The following is a 19,573-nucleotide window of genomic DNA, read 5'->3' as shown; positions in this document are numbered from 1 at the left end:
CGCTCACCGACCCACACCTTCACACCTCCTGTTCAATTCCTTAAAGGGACAGGCATCCAAACAAAGCACAGCTCACATACACTGCATCCTCAATGTTTTCACCCCCATAATGCACCACATCAAAATCAGCAAATAGAGCAGACTGGAAATAACCCAAATACACAAGTTCCATTCAACAGAGACAATAATCACACACAGACAATTTTAATCACAAAGCATCAACACTGTGAACATTGGCAAATTTGCCCCAAATGTCAAAAGAGAAGTGAAATAAGATGACAGTCTACATTAAATAACTTTGCACGTGAGCAGAAACTAATGCCGCCATCTTCTTACATAGCCACATTTCCTTTTTTTTGTACGATTTAATTTTTATTACATTATAAACAGACAACATGACATCTTATACATTTATCACACACAAAACATCCTAACATAAATACAAAACATCCATACATACATAGCCACTAACATACATTCATTCAATACATCATTTAAACAACACCCAGTAACATACATTCCAATAAGACAAGGACACCAGGATCAGAAGTCGAATTTATAAACTAAAACTTTAAAACTTACACACGTACGTTAAAAAAAATAAAACCTAAACATGACTATTTGGAAATAGGGCAATAATTACCTAATTCACTGGAATCTCCTTTATACAGAGTACATGGGCAGCTTTCCATACACTGGGGATTTCTCACGAAATTGGGGTTGGATTATACATACAAAATGAGTGTTCTGTAATAAAAGCGGCCGCAACTTATTTTTAAAAAGGTTCTAAGCTAGCCTCGCCAGCTGATTTATTAAAATCGATAGAAACAATTGTTTACAGAAAAATAAAGTAAAATCTCTTAAATTCTACACAAAAACCTACACCTCCACATTCATTCAAGGCCAGCCACAAAGACCGCACAGTTCGTTACCAGGGAAATCCTGACACTGAACAGAACCAATCGGGGTCTGTCAACAAAAAACTGTTTCTAGCGGCAAAAAATTATTGTTACGCAAACAGGGAAAACTACATGACAATCGACTGGATCTTATTTTACCCTTAAATCAAACACTGCTCAACATTTCCAAATATCATTCATCACTACATGACATAACATAGGCTATTACTAGATTACATATTTACAAATGTGTTGACAGCAATATACACCACAGCAGTTTAAGATGACTGTAAACAATGATGCACAGCACAGCACTTGAAAAAAATCATATGAAACACTAACTGCCATAGTCAAATTTATTCAATCTACGTGCACGACTTGACAGAACGACACTTTTTGATTGCACAAAACAACAACAACAACAAAAATTCACACAGCTTTATTAACCCTTTGAAAAGAAGCATTAACAAAAAATATCTGACCAGCACCCTAATTGGTCTGTATAAATCTGCACAAAATAAATCTGCACAAAAAGCACTTAATTATATTGTCAGCATACACATTCAGTGGGATGTATAACGTTTGGGACAGTTTTAAATTCGTAATCAAACTATTCACATTTGGTTAATGTACACACTCAGATTTTATTTAAGGCTATTTTACGCACTTGGGTATCACTATAGATTACAGAACACCACCCGAGTCTTTATCCAAAGCGTTATGAAGCTCACTGGACAAATGTTCCACGTTATGCCACTTTCTATTAATAGGAATCCATGGTTACATAAAGTGTTAAATAGCCGGGCCGGACTAAACAACCTCGATTAAAACGAGTCAGGCAACAATGTCACATCGACACAGAAAAACTTCGTTGTCGCAACAATTGCAAACAAAACTTCAATGATCAGCGATAATGTAGCCTGTTGCTTTAAGAGTGCGGTTTAATACATTTTTATATACATTGATTGGGCCTGATTAAAGACGCTGCAGGTTACTGTAGTAAAAAGTAACATATCGTCTCGAAAACAAACGAGCATGATCACTTTTACAGTGCCGGTACGAAGCCCGACGCTACCCTACACACCTTACATCTCTCTGTAAAAATGTGGCACGTTATGCAATTACTGATGGAAACATAGCCTATTAATGCAACGGTGTTGACAACAATCCTGAACAAAAAATAACGTGCAAATGGGAAGTTTCTTTAAAAAAACTAGAACATCAACAAAGATCTCTCGCCTTGGGAAATGAAACCAGTCACAAGTCACTACCACAACACACCTCCGCCAGGTTCAGTCCGACCTCAGCCATTTTTAAGTCTGCTACTTTAACACAATTAACCGAACGCGCAACGCAATTTAAAGGCCTATCACCCATCCATGCCCCCAAACGCAACACAGTTTTAAAAATAAACAATATTCTTACCTTTAGAAGAGTTTCGCTTCGTCTTTTCCGTAGAACATCGCCGTTTAACTGCCGGTTCCCGGTCCTGTAACCTTTTCTCTGCCAGGATAACTACAACTAGCGTAGGTTAGTGGCCCCATCGACAAACAATGTGCTCAACCTCGATAACTTTTGCCCGAATGCTATGTGAAAAACAGCTACCTTAAGGCTATCTAGCGAGGCTGTTTAATACAAAGTTAACTTCTTTAACAGACGACATTTCAACTTTGTAAACGATATGAGTTTGATTAAACGAACCAAAGGCTAAATACCTAGTTTGTTTGGTTAAACTCGGCCGTAGAGCCAACTTCGCCAGAATTAAATTAAAATTTATCATCTATGCTGCAAATTCCTTTCAAAATAAGTTCTTACGTGTTAACTGTAGCAACGGCTAGGTTGCAAACACAAGAAAAACGGGAAAACTCGAGAAATCGGAGGGAAACTAACTATATTAAAGGCAACTCCTTCCGTACGGGTGTAGCCCCTCCGTTCATTAAACAATTACTATCACGGCATGCTCACATTCTATAAATAAATAAATAAATAAATACAAATTCAGCAAGCCCACTTACCCGTGTCGCTATTACAGATCTAGAGGTGTCCGGGACTTTTAAACAACGGTGGCTTTGGAGCGGGTGTAGCAGGGACTTCTGTGACTGATTGCTGGAGGCGTTCACGTTTCATGAGGAACAGGTGGTCTAATTCGTTCGAGATTCAAGGCAAAGCAGACGAGTCTGACAGCAAACCTCCGTCCAGGGTGTCAGGACACTTTCATCAAGAACAACGACCGTCGAACTTGAGTGAAAAGATTGCATTTCCTCTCGTTTTGTAGTTCACCTGTACACATAGACGTAGATCACAAAGTAGGACAGCCCCCCCCCGCCCAAATATAATTTCTGATGGGCCACACTCATTCTTTCTATAGTCAATATTTTGAACAGCTTACTCAGCCTAAACATATACCCTTGCAGGAGACGATCAAAAAACAGCATTTGTTTGTAGAAAAATCCATGTTTACATACATACGCTTCCGTACTAAAACGCACCAAAGAATCCTAAAGCTTGCAATCAAAATCTAACATTTTCACCACAGCCCAAGGAACTGCTCGTTTCCCTCAGCCCTGGGGAGATTCCCTTCTCACACCTTGCTCTCAAGGCTGCCTGTGGAACGGTCTGAAGTTCAACAGCCCTGTCCCTGGTGTACCCTCTTCTCACGTCAAACCATCTGCAGGTACCCGTTTCCTCATTCCAACTGCCTTCGCTGAACCACTTTGGCTAAACAAACCACCATGTTAAAATGTACGGTCCTTTGAAACGTGTTTTGTTCAAGTTTCGATTAGAATTTTACTATAATCGACTAACAGACTGAATGTTTGCTCGCGAGGCAATTAAAATTTTTGATGACAGCACTGCACACTCCAGCTTCCCGGAACCCTATTTGTAGTCAATATAATTTTTAGAAATTTTAGAGCATTAAATTCCACATCTGTCGTCAATTAAGAGGCCTATCGTGAGATTAAGGGGCCTACTGTTACTTAAAATGAACTATACACTGTCATGCTTTTTATTAAAAGACAAAGCTTTTGTAATATCCCCAATGAACAACAAAATTAAATGCAGTTATGTGTAAAAAAAATTAATAAAATAAAAAACCACACAGCTCCAAAATTGTGACTTAAACATTTATTAAATATTTACACTGACACTGACAAATCTTGGAGATTATCCATATCAAGACTGGGAAGATTTTATTAGGCGCATTTAGAGTACCATTTACTTCACGCTTCAAATAGGCCATTTCCATTGGTCAGGAGGGGGTTCCTCAACCAGCGGTTCCCATGGTTTCCACTCCATCATCTTCCTGGAGAGAGACAGCTCGCTCTCTGCCTGAGGGGTGGGGTGGGGGCACAAATACCCAAATCAATTAAAAGCCATAGTCTACACAACAAGGTATGAAATTATACACATTAGATACTTTCATACATTTTTTTTTGCATGTCGCACACAAAACACAAAAAAAGTGCCCATCTGAGGTTAGCACCGTTATAAGAAGCCTAATACCTCTCTATAAGTCTGGTAACAGGAGCAGAGTTCAGAGCAATAAACCCATTGTGCTCCCTGGATTCAGAGACCAGGAGATTACTGAAGAGACTACCGCACCTGTGAAATGACCTCTTCTATCTGCCCACTGTTGATTTTCTTCTCCAGCTTCTCAATATCAGGCTCCTACAAAAAGTGCACACGTAACAGGACACGTTTACCATAGAGTTTCATAAAAAGTACGCACGTAACAGGAGGACACTTAAGAGTTTCCACAGAGACACCATAGAGTTTCATTTACAATTGTTCTTTCGTTTTGTAGGGCTGAGAAACCGTACAGCTTGTGAATGCATAGAAAGGTTTCATTTACATGCGATACGCTATCGGTACCCCAGTCAATGGGGAAAAAACAGTGAAGCAGTTCACTTCTCTCAGCAGCATAAGCCAGCTCTTCAGACAGGAGGTGCTTTTGGACACGAACCGAAACTAGGACGGATGGTGCACAATGAAGTGGTGAGAATCACAGGTACCGTTTTGACGTGGTTGAACCTTTCGTTGACGATCTGCTCGGTGTACTTCCTGTACGCGGCATCCTCTGGCATCTTCTGCACACAGGCCAAGATCTTAGAGTACAGGATCCTCAGTTGCTGAAAAAAAAATACATCATGTAAACAACACCCAGTAACATCTAGTACGAGCCTATACGTGATGCATAAAATATACGGCAAAAGAAACCTTTTAAAAATAACTAATCACATAAAATTTGTGTCAGTGGCACATTTACCACTTATGTGTCTACCAAGCAATGGCAAACTATGGGCCATGCAATGTTTCTGGAAAAGTATAAAACCATTTTTTTTTAAAAACTGATGTAACTGGAACACCAGTGAGAGAACCACTCCTCTACAATGTACCTGGCTAACTTGGGTCAACAACCCCAAAAGTATCAACACGACTCACCTCGTGTGGATTCTGGGACACGGCCAGGCCCACCAAGCCCGTGGTCTGTGAAAGTAATAAAGCTTAAATTAGTGAAACTGTAACGAATCGACAAAAAAGATCATTTCAACACACCTAAATCACAAATTATCTGGTAATAACATCACGTTAAGTCCTATGGTGTACCCGATTTTCTTTGTGCAAAATTACAACGGCCCTTCTTAGTTCAGCACGTAGTTAGCAAGCTGTTATGTTTATCAGTGAATTAGCTTGGTATTATCTTCACACTTCCCACAGAAGCACCCTACGGTTTAGTTATTTACGTAACGATAGCCCGCTATCCAACCGAGCTGTCTAGCCGTAACAACGGCTATGTAGCTAGCTGATTGATAGGCTGATGCACTTCGTAACCACCAGCGAATCTTTAGGTAACGTAGACCTAAAATGAGTAAACCGATCTAGACTTCCACCAACAATTTACAGATAAATTCAGCTAACGTTAGCTAACTGAAGCTAACTAGTTAATGCATCTGCAAGCACTCACCAGCGAGTAGGCTACATTCGTGCTAACGGTAAGATTGGAGACCGCCCGGATGCGGTGTCATTAATCTTAGCGTTCGATACACACAAAAAGTTGGCGAACGGGGTTTATCCACATTTTAAAACAGCTAAACAGTTCGTGCACGCCTCTTATAAAAACGCGAAAATACGAAAACATACCACCGTTCGACATAAAAAATAAACGCCAAACATGACCTCCAAACCTACCTTCTTCAACACGCCAGCCATGATTTCCCGCAAAGGATTCTGGGTCTGTAGACAACATAATCGATTCTACGCGTGTCGAGCCAAGCCTTGGAAATACTAATCAATTATCGAGATATTTCGCATTGGTTCCCAGTTAAAATAATTTGACTACCGGATTTCAGAATTCAGAAAAAACATTTACGAGCTGTATGCAAATACACAGAAATAAAACAAAATACACAGTCATAACTCAGGAACGTCAAACAAATCAAATGTAAAATTCGCACGATTTTACGTGAGCGTTCTATATATAATTTTTCATCTGTGCGCCGGCGGTTATTACTTTGCCAGTAAAATAAACGGTTTATTTGTATCTGTAAGACGTCCACCTGAAGTGATTACACGTGTCACATGAGAGATGCAGCTGATTTTCAGACGAATTAGTCTGAGAACTCTACATTTTATTTCACACTGAACTTCTGTTAATGAATCTTGGAAGTGTGCGTGCGTGCGCGTGCGTTTTCACGCTCGAACAATAGCAATGTGGTAGGATGCCCATCGTGCACTCACAGTACACAGGTCTACCTGTCCCGCACACCGCTCTCCCTCCAAGATGCAGTGCGTAAGGAACCCTGGAGCCGCTCAGCCCCAAAGCAGCTAACCATCTGCTTCACGTACAGAATCTGTGGCGTGGACCCGCAGAGCGCCGCGTGCACAGATTACCCATCGTGCCCTGCTCGACGAGCGCAGGGGCCTGGAGCCTTGCAGCGTCTCTCCTCTACCCTGACGCATGCAGAAAGAATGATCCAGAAAAAGAACGTTCCAGAAGAGGAGCCAGACGAAGGATGCACACCACATTGCTGCACAACTAAACGCAACACTTACACACAAATTCATTCAGCCATCATGTAACAAGGAAAGAAATTGCAAAAAATATAAATACAAAGGTCTGTAAATATTAACATTTATTTAAGTATACAATTTAGTATTCCATTGTTTTCCCAACCTATTTAAAGATTCAAAGTCAATATTGTGGTTCCTTAAATGCAGCACAACCCCTGGGAAGATTGTAAAATTCAGATGTACAACACTGTTAAAAACAGCATTCGTCACAACACAAAAGGATCATTAGTGTTTTGCAGGCAATATTATCTTGCATGTGGTTACTGGGTTCAAAGCCACACCCCCTTAAAAGCATCTTGCTGATGTTTAGCTCCCGGCTTCGTACGGCAGCCAATATTATTATAATACGCAACACTATGAGACAGTCAGTTGCAAATTCCATTCAATTTAAATTAAGATGACCTGTAATATTTTTTCCTTTTTTTTTTTGTTGTTGCTTAAGATGAACACTGACCTGATTTCCGACAACAATCCCATTCTTCTGATTGCTACGGTAAAAAGAAACTTACAATTTCTTTGTCAAAAATCATGAAATATACAAGATGAAGTGAAAATAAATGACAAAAAAACATATCCCAAGAAATATCAGGCTACCGTGTGATGCTCCAGGTCTACAGGTCTGGCTTCTGTAGTGAAATGGCAAAGCCTCCAGTCAGATAGCCTCACACCTTCGTAGTGAATTTCCTTTTTTTTTCTTTTTTTTTTGATTCGTGCAAAAATATAACAGCCTCAAACTCTGTGTAAATTTACACTGGAAACGATGGGCTAGATTTTCCAATAGCTCATTCATAAGAAAAAAATAGTGCTAAACTAGGATTTCGATAAGAAAATTTAAGATACCGAAAAGTAGGGTATGAAAATAGTGTTATCTGGAATTAACTAACAATAACAACATTAAAGACTCTCGGCTCCTTTCTTAAATCTCCCTTTCCTGTACTGACAAACAAAAGAAAACGAAACATTCAAATCTACAAATCAAAGAGAATTTGTCATGATGTAAAATTGCACATGTTAATCCAGGGGAAAAAAAAAAAAACTTTACAGAAATAGACAAACCTTTACAGATTAAATGAGGTATTGCACAGATTAATAACAATAAAAAAGCAAAAACAAAACAAAAAAAAAAACAATAACAAAAAAGGCAAAAATATACAGCAAACTACATTTACATTATAATTTGAATAAGATTTAGAAATACGGGAGCGATTTAGTGTCTTAATTATCGGGGGAAGACGGGGCTCACTAGTCATCCCACTCATCATCATCCTCAAAGTCTTCTTCATCATCGTCATCTTCATCTTCATCTGTGGAAACACACGCCAGAGAAGCCATAAAGCAGACTGCAGGGCAGTACCAGTCTGCAAGTCAGTACCAGTCTGTAGGTTAGTGTCAGTCTGCAGGTTAGTGTCAGTCTATAGGTCAGTACCAGTCTGTAGGTTAGTGTCAGTCTGCAGGTTAGTGTCAGTCTATAGGTTAGTGTCAGTCTGCAGGTTAGTGTCAGTCTGCAGGTTAGTGTCAGTCTATAGGTCAGTACCAGTCTGTAGGTTAGTGTCAGTCTGCAGGTTAGTGTCAGTCTATAGGTTAGTGTCAGTCTATAGGTCAGTACCAGTCTGTAGGTTAGTGTCAGTCTGCAGGTTAGTGTCAGTCTGCAGGTTAGTGTCAGTCTATAGGTTAGTGTCAGTCTATAGGTCAGTACCAGTCCACAGATCAGTACTAGGGTAAAACCCTATTACAGCACTCGAATGTATATATTTACAATCCAGCGCTGATTAACAAAATGGGTCCCCATCATTTGCGGGTCCCCTGCATGCATCCATCTGCCCACAGCGCTATGGTCCCCTGCTCAAGCACTTGCTTATTCCTCTGCACTGGATGTTGTCACGGGGACAGAAAGAGCTCCGCCCACAGAGGAATGATGTCACAGAAAGGCTCGCTACCTGAGGAGTGGATGGCCTTGCTCCTCTTCTGCATCACCTCCATGAGAGCCCCCACAATGCCTGCGGAGGGCGCTGGAGTGGGAGGGGCCGAGTCTGGCCCATCAGTCACCTGAGACAGACAGGCGCACACACACACAGGTCAGCCCCTAACTAACACACACAGGTCAGCCCCTAACTAACACACATTCCCATCAGGCACACACACACTGGGAGTGGGCAGCGCACACTCACAGTCTTGAGCTGGATGCCCTGTCGGATCTGGTCGAGGAGCGCATCTCGTCCTGTGCTGGACACGGGCCGACTGCTCTGCTCCACCTTCTTCAGCTGGGCCCCCCCCCGGATCTGCTCCAGCAGCGCCGATTTACCCTGCGTGGGGGGCAGCGGCTCCCCCCCGTCCAGCGAGGGCGGGCCGGGGGGCGGGGGCCCAGGCGGAGGGGGGGGAGGGGGTGGCGGCGGGGGGCCCGGGGAGGACGAGGGGGGGGGCGGCGGGGAGGGGCGCGGGGCGGGCCAGGGACGCGTGAGAGGGGGAGGGGGGGCGGCAGGTGACCCCGCGTGGGCGGAGGCGGCGGGGGAGGGGGGGCTCCTATGCTGGATCTGGAGGGTGGAGGGGGCGGGGGGGCGGATGTGGGGGCGCGGGAGGGGGGAGGAGGCGGGGGCGCTCCTCGTCCTCGAGCAGGAGGGGGAGGGGGCGGGGGGCCCGAATTGTGAGGAGGGGGTGGCGGAGGGGCTCCACCCCTGGAAGGTGGAGGTGGTGGTGCTGGAACAGAGAATTGAAAGAGAGAGATAGAAAGAGGGAGGGAGTACGAGTGGGCGAGAGATAGAGGGAGGAAGGGAAAGAGAGAGGTTACAGCTCAGTGTATTCACTGAATAATATCAGTTTTACCGGTTCCTTTATTTCATTCCTCAAATGGGTGGGCTGCCAACAGCTCCAGATGTTCATGATTCAATAAACCGCAATTCTACAAATTAGACAAATGCGTTTGTTTAATAATTAAGCGCTCCAGGCACAAGTTAATCACAGCTCAGTTTAAATGGCAATACGCAAGCCTCAAAAGCGGAACAACACTCGCCAGTTGCATTTTGAAAAAGGATCGTGATTTTTTTAAACCATGCAAAGAAAAATCACCAAACCTCACATGCAACTGGGGTTCAAACACAACCCGAAATCTCACTCCAGGTAAGATAAGCCACCGAAAAACCAGAGGAGAAAGCTTTTTCTATGCGCGGTGCACCATTTTGCCACTAGGCGGAGCTCTCTCCTCATTTCCACGCTACAGACGCAGTGGAAGTGCGCTTCTTGCACTTCAGGAAAACACGTATGAAATGCATGACTCTGCATCACAGCAAACACGTGCGTGCAGACCACAGACCCTGCAAGGAAACCAGACACAGCCGGACACAACCTGGCAACCTCTCCAGACTGGCAGGCGTGTCCAAGAGCACACGACACCGCACACATGTGCAGAGGGAAGGGGCGGGACCTACCGCACCACCTGGGCGGACCTGGGGACAGACCACACCTGTGAGCTCACCTGGGCACACCCAAGTCAATGCAGCAAGACTGCCGTAGGGCCACAGTGCACTGAGACCAATTACAGCATTACAGCGCTGTCACAGCGACCAATCAGCAGCTTTACAGCACTGTCACAGCGACCAATCAGCAGCTTTACAGCACTGTCACAGTGACCAATCTGCACACAACACTGTCAGTGACCAATCACCAGCACTACAGCACTGTCATAGTGACGAATCACCACAGCTACAGTGACCAATCAGCAGCTTTACAGCACTGTCACAGTGACCAATCAGCACACAGCACTGTCACAGTGACCGATGTGTATGTGCGTGCTGAAGGGCTCGGGTTTGACCTCACCTTGTCTGCGCAGCTCGTTCTTGACGGCCTCCACGCCGCCCTTCTTCTCGATGAAGTCGTAGATGACCTTGGACGTCTCCTTGTCCTTGAGCTGGGCCTCGGAGATGCCGCACATGTCAAACAGGTTCTTCAGCTCGGGGTCCAGGTTGTTCAGCTGAGGAAGAGGAGCAGGAGGCCCGGTCAGAGACACGGACAGGGCCCGGGAGAATCATGTGACACGGGAACACGGCCAGCAGGGCGCTCCCCACACGCACTGAGGGCCTGAGCTGGGGCACCACGCAGCTACAAGCTTTGTTTCTAATGTCCTGCACTGAATATTAAAATGTATTCAATTCAATCACTGGCATGGGGCGAACCGAGGAATGTCTGGAGTTGCTGTCTCTGTGGTTACTGATGAAAGCAGGAGCAAAGAAATCCTGCACCTCCAGCTCAATGACGCACGGACGCAAGCAGCGAGTAGCTGAGTATCTGCTCATACACAGAGTATCTGTGCTCCCAATCCCCACTGACAGGGGGGAACTCCCCTTCTTACTCACATCAAAGCCTGTGTTGGGATCCCAGCCCACGTGTCCGATGTGCCTGAGTGAGGAGACAGGAAGGCGTTTAGTGCACACACACACACACACACACACGTGCACAGACACACACACACACACGTGACACGACACACACAACACACACACACGCCACACACACACACACACACACGCGCACGCACGCATGCGCGTGCACACACACACACACACACACACACACACACGCACGCACAGACACAGCCAAACACAAGAAGAAAGACAACACAATATAAGACGGCTTCTTGAACTCCCACTGATCAACAGTGAAAGGTACACACAGCACATAAAGCACACAGCATGTCACCCACATGTACACAGCCGTGCAGCCGTACAGACATTAGCGGCCGCTAGTGTTCCTGTCACGCCGCCAGACCGCACGCTGGGCTGAGCCACGGGAGCGTGCCGCGAGCGTGCGGATCGGGCTCAGCGCTCCGGTCGGAAGCGCACGGCCGGCGGGACTCACTGGAAGTTGCTGGGCGTGCCGATGTCGGCCTTGGTCAGCCTCTTCCTCTTCCCCTTCACCTTCTTCTTGTCCTTGCTGAAGCTGCTGTGCATGATGTTGTTGTTATGGAAACGCACGTTGTTTATCTCCGGGTTCTTGATGTCCACTGTTGCCATGGGTAGAGCAGGCCCTGGAAACGGGACAGGGGATGACAAACTCAGGCCTGGGACGGCAGAATAAACATTCCGTCTGTAGAGGCTCATGGGTAGTGAAGTTTTACTCTCATTCTCTTCAGCAGAGTCGGCCCTGTGTAAAACAGGCTGAGACTGTGTGGGAGCAGAGCTCGGTACGCCGGACCCCGACAGTCACAACATGAAGAGCCTGACATGAAACCAATGAAAGCAGAACCAGGACAAACAGCTCCAGCTCTGCGTAACGCGCACACACACACATGCACACACACGCACACACACGCGCGTGCAAATGCACGCATGCACGCACACACATACACAGCTCCTCTGAAGCACATACTTCCACACATTGCTCCATCTGCCCCTAATTACTTTTATTGTACTTCCTGTTATTCTATTCATTAAGTGTTTTCATATAGTGTTGTCAGTAGCGTGCCATGTGTACTGTATGTGCATGAAACATTTCTGCATATTTACACTGACAGAAACCCAACAATGGGACAGCACACTTACTGAAGCACAAACTTTCAGGGAAAACTTTTGCTTAAAACGGGAGAAACTGTTCACTGTATGTGATTTGTGCAATACGCTGGATGGTTGCACCTTTTTATTTTTGATTTTTAATAATTGAGCACGCAGGAACACGAGGAAGCAGCCTCAGCTGCCCAGGAGAGAACAGCAGTGGGGTTTAATGTAACAGAAAACCTACCATTGGGAGGGTCACGTCTTTTCTCTGCAAAACAAAAATTAAGACGATTAAAACGCAGCAGTCCACTCTGACGGTCTGGCGTTAGTGAGAGAGGACAGCTTGAGAGTTGAGGTGTGAGTTGGGGCAAGTAGTTGGAGCGACGGCAGGACAAATGGCCCGCTGAGGTTCTAACATGCGTGAAGAACGGTGGTCTGAGCTGAGGCTGGAGGTTAACAGCAGCAACACACACCACCGCACGACAGACTTACACACAGCGCACGAACGACCACGCAGCACACAGCACACCGCGACGCACATCAACGCGACCACACAACCACCCACCGCACGCACCCGCTGCACGTCACACACACACGCGCACTGCAAACACAGCGCGCACACACTACACACGCGCACGCACACCACCCCCCACACACCACCACGCCCCACACGCGCCGCACACAAGCAGCGCACGTCACACACCACGCTAATTTCACCGCACATACCACACACACACCACACACACACACACGCCACGCACACACACGCACGCACGCACACACCACGCACGCACGCACTACACACACACACACACGCACGCACGCACCACTACACGCACGCACACACACACACGCACGCACCACGCCGCACGCACACACAGCACCACACACACGCCACGCACCACACGCGCACGCACACACACCACCGCACGCACGACACACACACACACGCACACACGCGCACGCACACACACACACGCACGCCACCACACACAGCACGCACGCACGCACTACACCACCGCACCACACACTCACGCACACACAACCTTACACACACGCACACACACACACACACACAGGCGCACACACAAGCACAATATGCAGGTAGAGACTTGGGAGACGGTGAAGATTTGGGGGGGGAGAGGTGGAGATTTGGAGAGGTAGACAGTGAAGATTCGGGGGTGTGACGTGTCCTGAGAGCAGATTAGGAAGGGTGTTTTGCAGACCAGCAGAAGAGAGGAGAGCGCAGCGGCAGAAGAGAGAGGTACAGGATGGAGTAGGAGAGGCGGATAGTCACCGGTTTTCCTCTGTCGCCTCCCAATCAGCTCCCCCGCTGCTGCCCGAAAACGCTTGGCCTCCTCTTCATTAGCGAAGTTCAGCCCCATCTGGCAGGCCTGCAGAGAAACGCTTCATCAGAACTACTCTTCTCTTTACAATATAACAATAAAAAATAATACTGACAATAATAACAATAATAATAAATGAACTGGGGAAACCCCTTGACATACAGTATTATCCTCAAGAGGGACCCTGAGCTGAGCTACAGTACTGAAGCACAAGAGCACTGCATGAGTGCGCAGTTCAGGGCTTTCAGGCTGGCTGGGAGAGTTTAAAGCACAAAGCTAAAGGCTTTCATTCGTTATGCCCCTGTGAGGCTCAGACACACAGAGTCGGACGCATTCCGCCCTATTTAACACACACCGCTACACAGGAAATGATGACACAGGAAGCTGCTGAGACCAGGACCGCTCGGCCCAGCAGGCCAAGGAGGAGGATACTCACGTCTCCCGCAAACGAAAGGAAGTAGGATCTGGAGCAGCTGATGGAGAAGCTGTTGTAGAACTCCTGCTCAAACATCATTTTCCCGTCCTGTGGAGAGATTGGGGAGACGTCTGTATCACAGAAGCAAGCTCAGTTTCACCCTCACAGGCCTGTGGAGCACCCTGTGCTGCTGTGTGCACTTAGGCTGTGCTGATATTTGCGCAGAAGCTGTGCTGCTATACGCGCTTAGGCTGTGCTGCTATATGAGCTTAGGCTGTGCTGCTATACGTGCTTAGGCTGTGCTGCTATATGCGCTTAGGCTGTGCTGCTATACGTGCTTAGGCTGTGCTGCTATACGTGCTTAGGCTGTGCTGCTATATGCGCTTAGGCTGTGCTGCTATACGTAGGCTGTGCTGCTATACGTGCTTAGGCTGTGCTGCTATATGAGCTTAGGCTGTGCTGCTATACGCGCTTAGGCTGTGCTGCTATATGAGCTTAGGCTGTGCTGCTATACGAGCTTAGGCTGTGCTGCTATACGCGCTTAGGCTGTCGCTTAGCGCTGCTGTGCTGCTATATCGCTACTGTTGCAATGCTAGCTGTGCTGCATATAGCTTAGCTGTGCTGCTAACGGCTTAGGCTGTGCTGCTATATGCGCTTAGGCTGGCTGTATGTACTCTACTAGGCTGTGCTGCTATATGCGCTTAGGGCTGTGCGCTGCTATACGTGCTTAGCTGCTACACGGCTGCTATACGCTAGCTGTGCTGCAATGCAGCGTCTCTGTAAACTAATAATAAAAACAATGGACATGCAAGTCCTCTGGGCCTGTCAACACTTACACTGCTAATTCACACCTTATTACTCACACATACACACACACACACACACACACACACACACACACCGTTATACAGGCATACACACCCTCAGGCACAGGCAGGCGCACACACACACACACACACACACACACACACGCCCCGTTATACAGGCATACACACCCTCAGGCACAGGCAGGCGCACACACACACACACACACACACACACACACACCCTGTTATACAAGCATGTACACCCTCAGGCACAGGCGCACACACACACACACACACGCCCCGTTATACAAGCATGTACACCCTCAGGCACAGGCATGCATGCATGCACACACACACACACACACACACACACACACACAGCTTGTCTTGTGAGGGTGCAGTCTCCTACCAGCCCCAGAAAAGCTCATCTCTGTTCACACAATCATTCTCTGCTGTGGGTCCTCTCTGACTGACAGGTTAATGTTGAAGGGTTCTCTCTGTCCCAAGCAGAGGTTTCACATCGCAAGCTTCAGACTTCTCTAAAAGCCCTTATCAGTATGCTTTCTATCATTTGAAGTTGTAACATGCCTTAAAAAGCTAGTTCAGAGGCTTACAGTATACAGACAGCCAAAGCACAAGTCTGGATCAGTCTGAACTGCTTGTTCTTTTCCTCAACATCAAACATCCCTAAGCTCTTGTGACATTTTGAGAGGACATTCATGCATATTAGCACAAAAAAGTGTGATGTCACCAGGAGGGCGGTACGAAGCCTGTGTGATGTCACCATGAGGGTGGTTCTAAGCCTGTGATGTCACCAGCAGAGTGGAATGACAGGGAAGCTGACCTTGATGTCGAAGACTCGGATGAAGTAAGATCTCTGGGGATTGTCTTTGACCAGACAGGCAACCCCACAGCACCTCTTCACCCATGTGGAAGTCCTGTCAGCAGCATACACCTGCACTACAGCCGAACACAGGGTCTGCGGGCGGAAGACAGACAGACAGGTAGGCAGACAGACAGGCAGACAGGCAGACAGGCAGACACGCAGACAGACAGGCAGACAGACAGGCAGACAGACAGACACATTAGAGGGATCTCTGCACAGGTACTCCACTGTAAGCAGGACACAGCTGTGGCAGTCATTCTGTGACATGGTCTACTCTGCATGTACTCTTCATATGCAAAGTCCCAAATATGCCCAGCACCAGCCAAAACCCCTTTCGGCCTGGGAGACATCCGCAAATTTGGCTGCATCGCCCTTGAACACTCGTGAACATGGCTTACCTCGTTAACATTGCTTACACTCGTTAAAGGCAATATATGCCCTTAACAAAACATGAAAATGCTAATTTATGGTAAAACTAGCCTTTGAGAAAAGGAAACGCGTGTCAAACTTAGGGATAACAACATACCAACGGATAGCCAAAGATGGTAAAATATGTAGCAAAGATAAAATATTTTCAACATCCCACCACCCCCACACACACATACACACACATTTAACAAAAAAAGCACAGAAAAAAAACAAGCACGACCACCTCCTGCAGCTGCAGCCAGATTCTGCGCGACTGGCATATTCAGTGTAAGAATTAAATAAATAAATAAACACAAGATTACACGAGAGATTTCATTCCATCCCTCTCCTAATCCCTGCAGCAAATTAATCAGGCCGAGGACCAACAGAGCCAGAGAGGAGATAAACCCCTGTCCTGCCCTGCCCTACCCCTGCCCTGCCCTGCCCTGCCCTGCCCTGCCCTGCCTCCCTGCCAGCTCCACCCACACCCCAGCCCCGCCCACAGCCAGCCCCAGCCGCGCCCACGCCCCACATCTCGAGTGTGGCCCACGTCCGGCCCACGTGCCGATCTGGACACTGCGGCGAGCGCAGGAGCCAGTCCGCCCGCAGCTTCTCACCACGCAAACCGCGCATTACTCCCACTGCGCCGGGCTAAAATTACTCTGCTAGCGCCGCCAGCGCGTTACCTACCGCGCAACATACGGACCTCCTGAACATACCTCCAATCTCTGGGCTTCCCAGGAAGGGGAATATCGCTCACGGCCAGAACCAACTGGCCAGCCCAGCCACAGAGAGAGAGCCGTGCTAACCCCTCACTCGACAAAACAAGGTCCTTACCCATAATGCCATGCTGTGGTCTTGCGTGGCTGTAACAGGTATGGGGTGAGAGAGTCTAACCGGGCGACGCACACCTGTCACCTGACCACTGCCCTTCTGCTGTGGGCGGGGCCAGAGAGGCCCAGGTTTACAGCAGTGCGGAGAAGCACGTCTTACTCCACAGACGCGCTGCAACAGCACAAGAGCTGCTTCATTTTAAACGCTGACACACGTCTAGGGTGTAATCAGCTTCAGACCAACAATAACAATCTGGGGAAGTTCATTACAGCACATCACAGTTTTAAAAAATATAATTTCTGATTTGACTAGTTTTCCAACCTTTCAAGGAGATATGCTTTAACAGTCTAATCCTTAATCGCCAGTATCTCTGAAAAAATACATAATATTGTAAATTTGCAGTTGATTTGAGGGGAAATTCTTGTTTCATAGAATAGTGCAAACTGGTGAAGGTTAAACAGAACACAGGAAACAGTTACCAAAGTAAAGCAAGTATACCATCCCTCAACATCACCATCCAACAGGCAAACAACACGAAGAACCGCCCGAAATGGCCATCGCCACTGTGCGTCCAGACAAACTGACACCACCTGTCTCTCTAGTCACAGCACCCCAGACCCGTCATCAGTTCCCTAATCCTTTATTAACAAGTCAACATCAGTCCTTTAAAGCGCAGAGTTAAGCAATAGTTGGACCGTGCCCATGTAAACAACAATACAATAACCTATTCTTATAATCTCGTATATACTGATACCGAACTAAATTTCCACCTGCAAAAATTGCTTTGCTCAACCTTACTGGCACTTGCAGTAAATGCTCGGCACAGCAAGAAACACAGGCAAACCAGTCAAAACATGTAAGGACTTAACTTATCCATACCCACTACGACCTTGCAGTTGGAAATGGACTGTTCCACGCATAACTGAAACACTTCATTAATTATACACTGAATTCTCCAGATGCCTGTTCATTCCAGAAGGCTGCTACGCTGTCCTAATGTCCCACTACGTATTATTACCACACAGAATTCTGGAGTTATCCACAGCAAACATAACACGTCCCCATTTTTTAAAGAAGCGAACTACTGGATAAATTGTGATTGCTCGTGGTTAACAAATGCGATTGGCAAATATCTTCAAATCTCGTACAAGCACAATTTTGAAAACAATAACCGACCAATGCAACCTGCAACTCGGCTTCTGTGGCAACTATGCTAGCTAGCACGCTAAACCGCGGGGGGAAATGTGTCGTGTTATGTAATTGGCAGACCACAACGCATTTGCGTTCTCAGCTAGCTCGCAAGCTAGCTGCTGAATTTGGCACAAATGTAAACCCGGTGCCAGGTCTACAGCTTGCTTACTGGACGAACCGCACTGGGTACGACGGCGGTGCCGAGGCCTCGGGGCTAAAGTTAAACTTTCTGCCGACTTCCTGACACCCAATCCCGGGATAAACGCATCCCGTCTCCCTACCAGTGTTTCACTGTATCGGCAATCTTGCTGCAGGATAACGGAGACAGACGCTTGTCACTGTTGTTTTTTCCGCTAGTTTTACGATGCATTTGCGGAACACACTGCAGCAAATACCACAGAATCCCAGTTTGAAAATCCATTATCTAATCTGAGAAACATACATGTTAAGCATTGCAAATATACTGAAAAATATCCATAGTGGAAATACACAGGAGTAAACAGTGATGAGAACTTACGATGCACTTCCTGCCAAGGTAATTGAAGAGGCATTCGTTCTCTTGCGGAGTCAGGAGAATAGAGCCGACATTCGTGGCCCGCCGCTGCGGCGGATGTCCACTCATCTTTAAAAATGAAAAAAAAAAAAAAAAAAATTAAACTCGTTTAACAAGCGTACTCTTTTTTATTATATTTAACTAAAACTGCTGCTGTCATTGATCACCGTGGCCTGCAGCCGGACCTTCTCATCTGAACAAGACCGTTTCGGACGCTGGCAACTCAGCGTTCAATATTTTTTTATTTCTTAAATACGAAAATATACGACAAATATTCCCTCGACCTTTTAACGCTAGCGTGGGAACTCCAACATCCCAGGGACGCCGAAATCTAAACTTTCATCGGAACTCAACCAGCAACATCGCGAGCTCGGTCCAACATGGCGGCAGCGGGAAGAAAATACCATTGGGAAAAATAACGGGGGAGGAGGAGAGAGGGATAACCACACATACGACTCGGCATACAAAAGAGCGACAGATTGTACCCTGAGAGTACACTTTATAAACAGTGAACTGTGGTATAAAATGCAACAAGGGTGTTAAACCCCGAGGAGTGCGCCCACAGTAGGACACTTCCACTAACGGGGAATGGTCTACTCCTGTTTGCTAATACATTTCTGGATTTTGTCAGGAATGCAGTATGCGGACGGAGAAGGGCGGGGTTAAAGAGACCCCTCAGC

The 19,573-nt window shown here is 46.6% G+C and overlaps 2 protein-coding genes across 2 annotated transcripts; both read right to left on the bottom strand.

Moving 5' to 3' along the window:
• Positions 1-4,010: 4,010 nt before the first annotated feature.
• Positions 4,011-6,196, bottom strand: ndufa5 (NADH:ubiquinone oxidoreductase subunit A5). The gene is made up of 5 exons (XM_064318542.1): positions 6,090-6,196; positions 5,343-5,387; positions 4,913-5,029; positions 4,503-4,568; positions 4,011-4,229 (listed from the first exon to the last, which is right to left on the bottom strand). Exons 1-5 carry the CDS (start codon positions 6,108-6,110, stop codon positions 4,128-4,130), a joined length of 351 nt encoding a protein of 116 aa, XP_064174612.1. The 5' UTR covers positions 6,111-6,196; the 3' UTR covers positions 4,011-4,127.
• An 822-nt stretch (positions 6,197-7,018) lies between these two features.
• Positions 7,019-19,469, bottom strand: LOC135245484 (actin nucleation-promoting factor WASL-like). The gene is given in 12 exon segments (XM_064318541.1): positions 7,019-8,275; positions 8,909-9,017; positions 9,140-9,469; positions 9,472-9,665; positions 10,782-10,935; positions 11,318-11,360; positions 11,820-11,988; positions 12,699-12,722; positions 13,752-13,848; positions 14,237-14,323; positions 15,866-16,000; positions 18,858-19,469. Coding segments are annotated over 12 exon segments (1,509 nt in total). The 5' UTR covers positions 18,963-19,469; the 3' UTR covers positions 7,019-8,213.
• Positions 19,470-19,573: the final 104 nt, after the last annotated feature.

Source organism: Anguilla rostrata, chromosome 19 (genome assembly GCF_018555375.3).
Source record: "Anguilla rostrata isolate EN2019 chromosome 19, ASM1855537v3, whole genome shotgun sequence".
In the NCBI taxonomy this organism is placed as follows: Eukaryota; Metazoa; Chordata; class Actinopteri; order Anguilliformes; family Anguillidae; genus Anguilla; species Anguilla rostrata.
This window is presented reverse-complemented; position numbering and strand designations above follow the sequence as displayed.

What these genes read in the sequence shown, in the direction of transcription:
- ndufa5 (XM_064318542.1), bottom strand. Translation starts at nt 6,110, where the DNA reads ATGGCTGGCGTGTTGAAGAAG. An exon ending in TGTCCCAGAATCCACACGAG is followed by an intron (nt 5,030 to 5,342) that starts GTGAGTCGTGTT and finishes TTTTTTTTTCAG; the next exon opens with CAACTGAGGATCCTGTACTC. An exon ending in GGTTCAACCACGTCAAAACG is followed by an intron (nt 4,569 to 4,912) that starts GTACCTGTGATT and finishes CACTTTTTGTAG; the next exon opens with GAGCCTGATATTGAGAAGCT.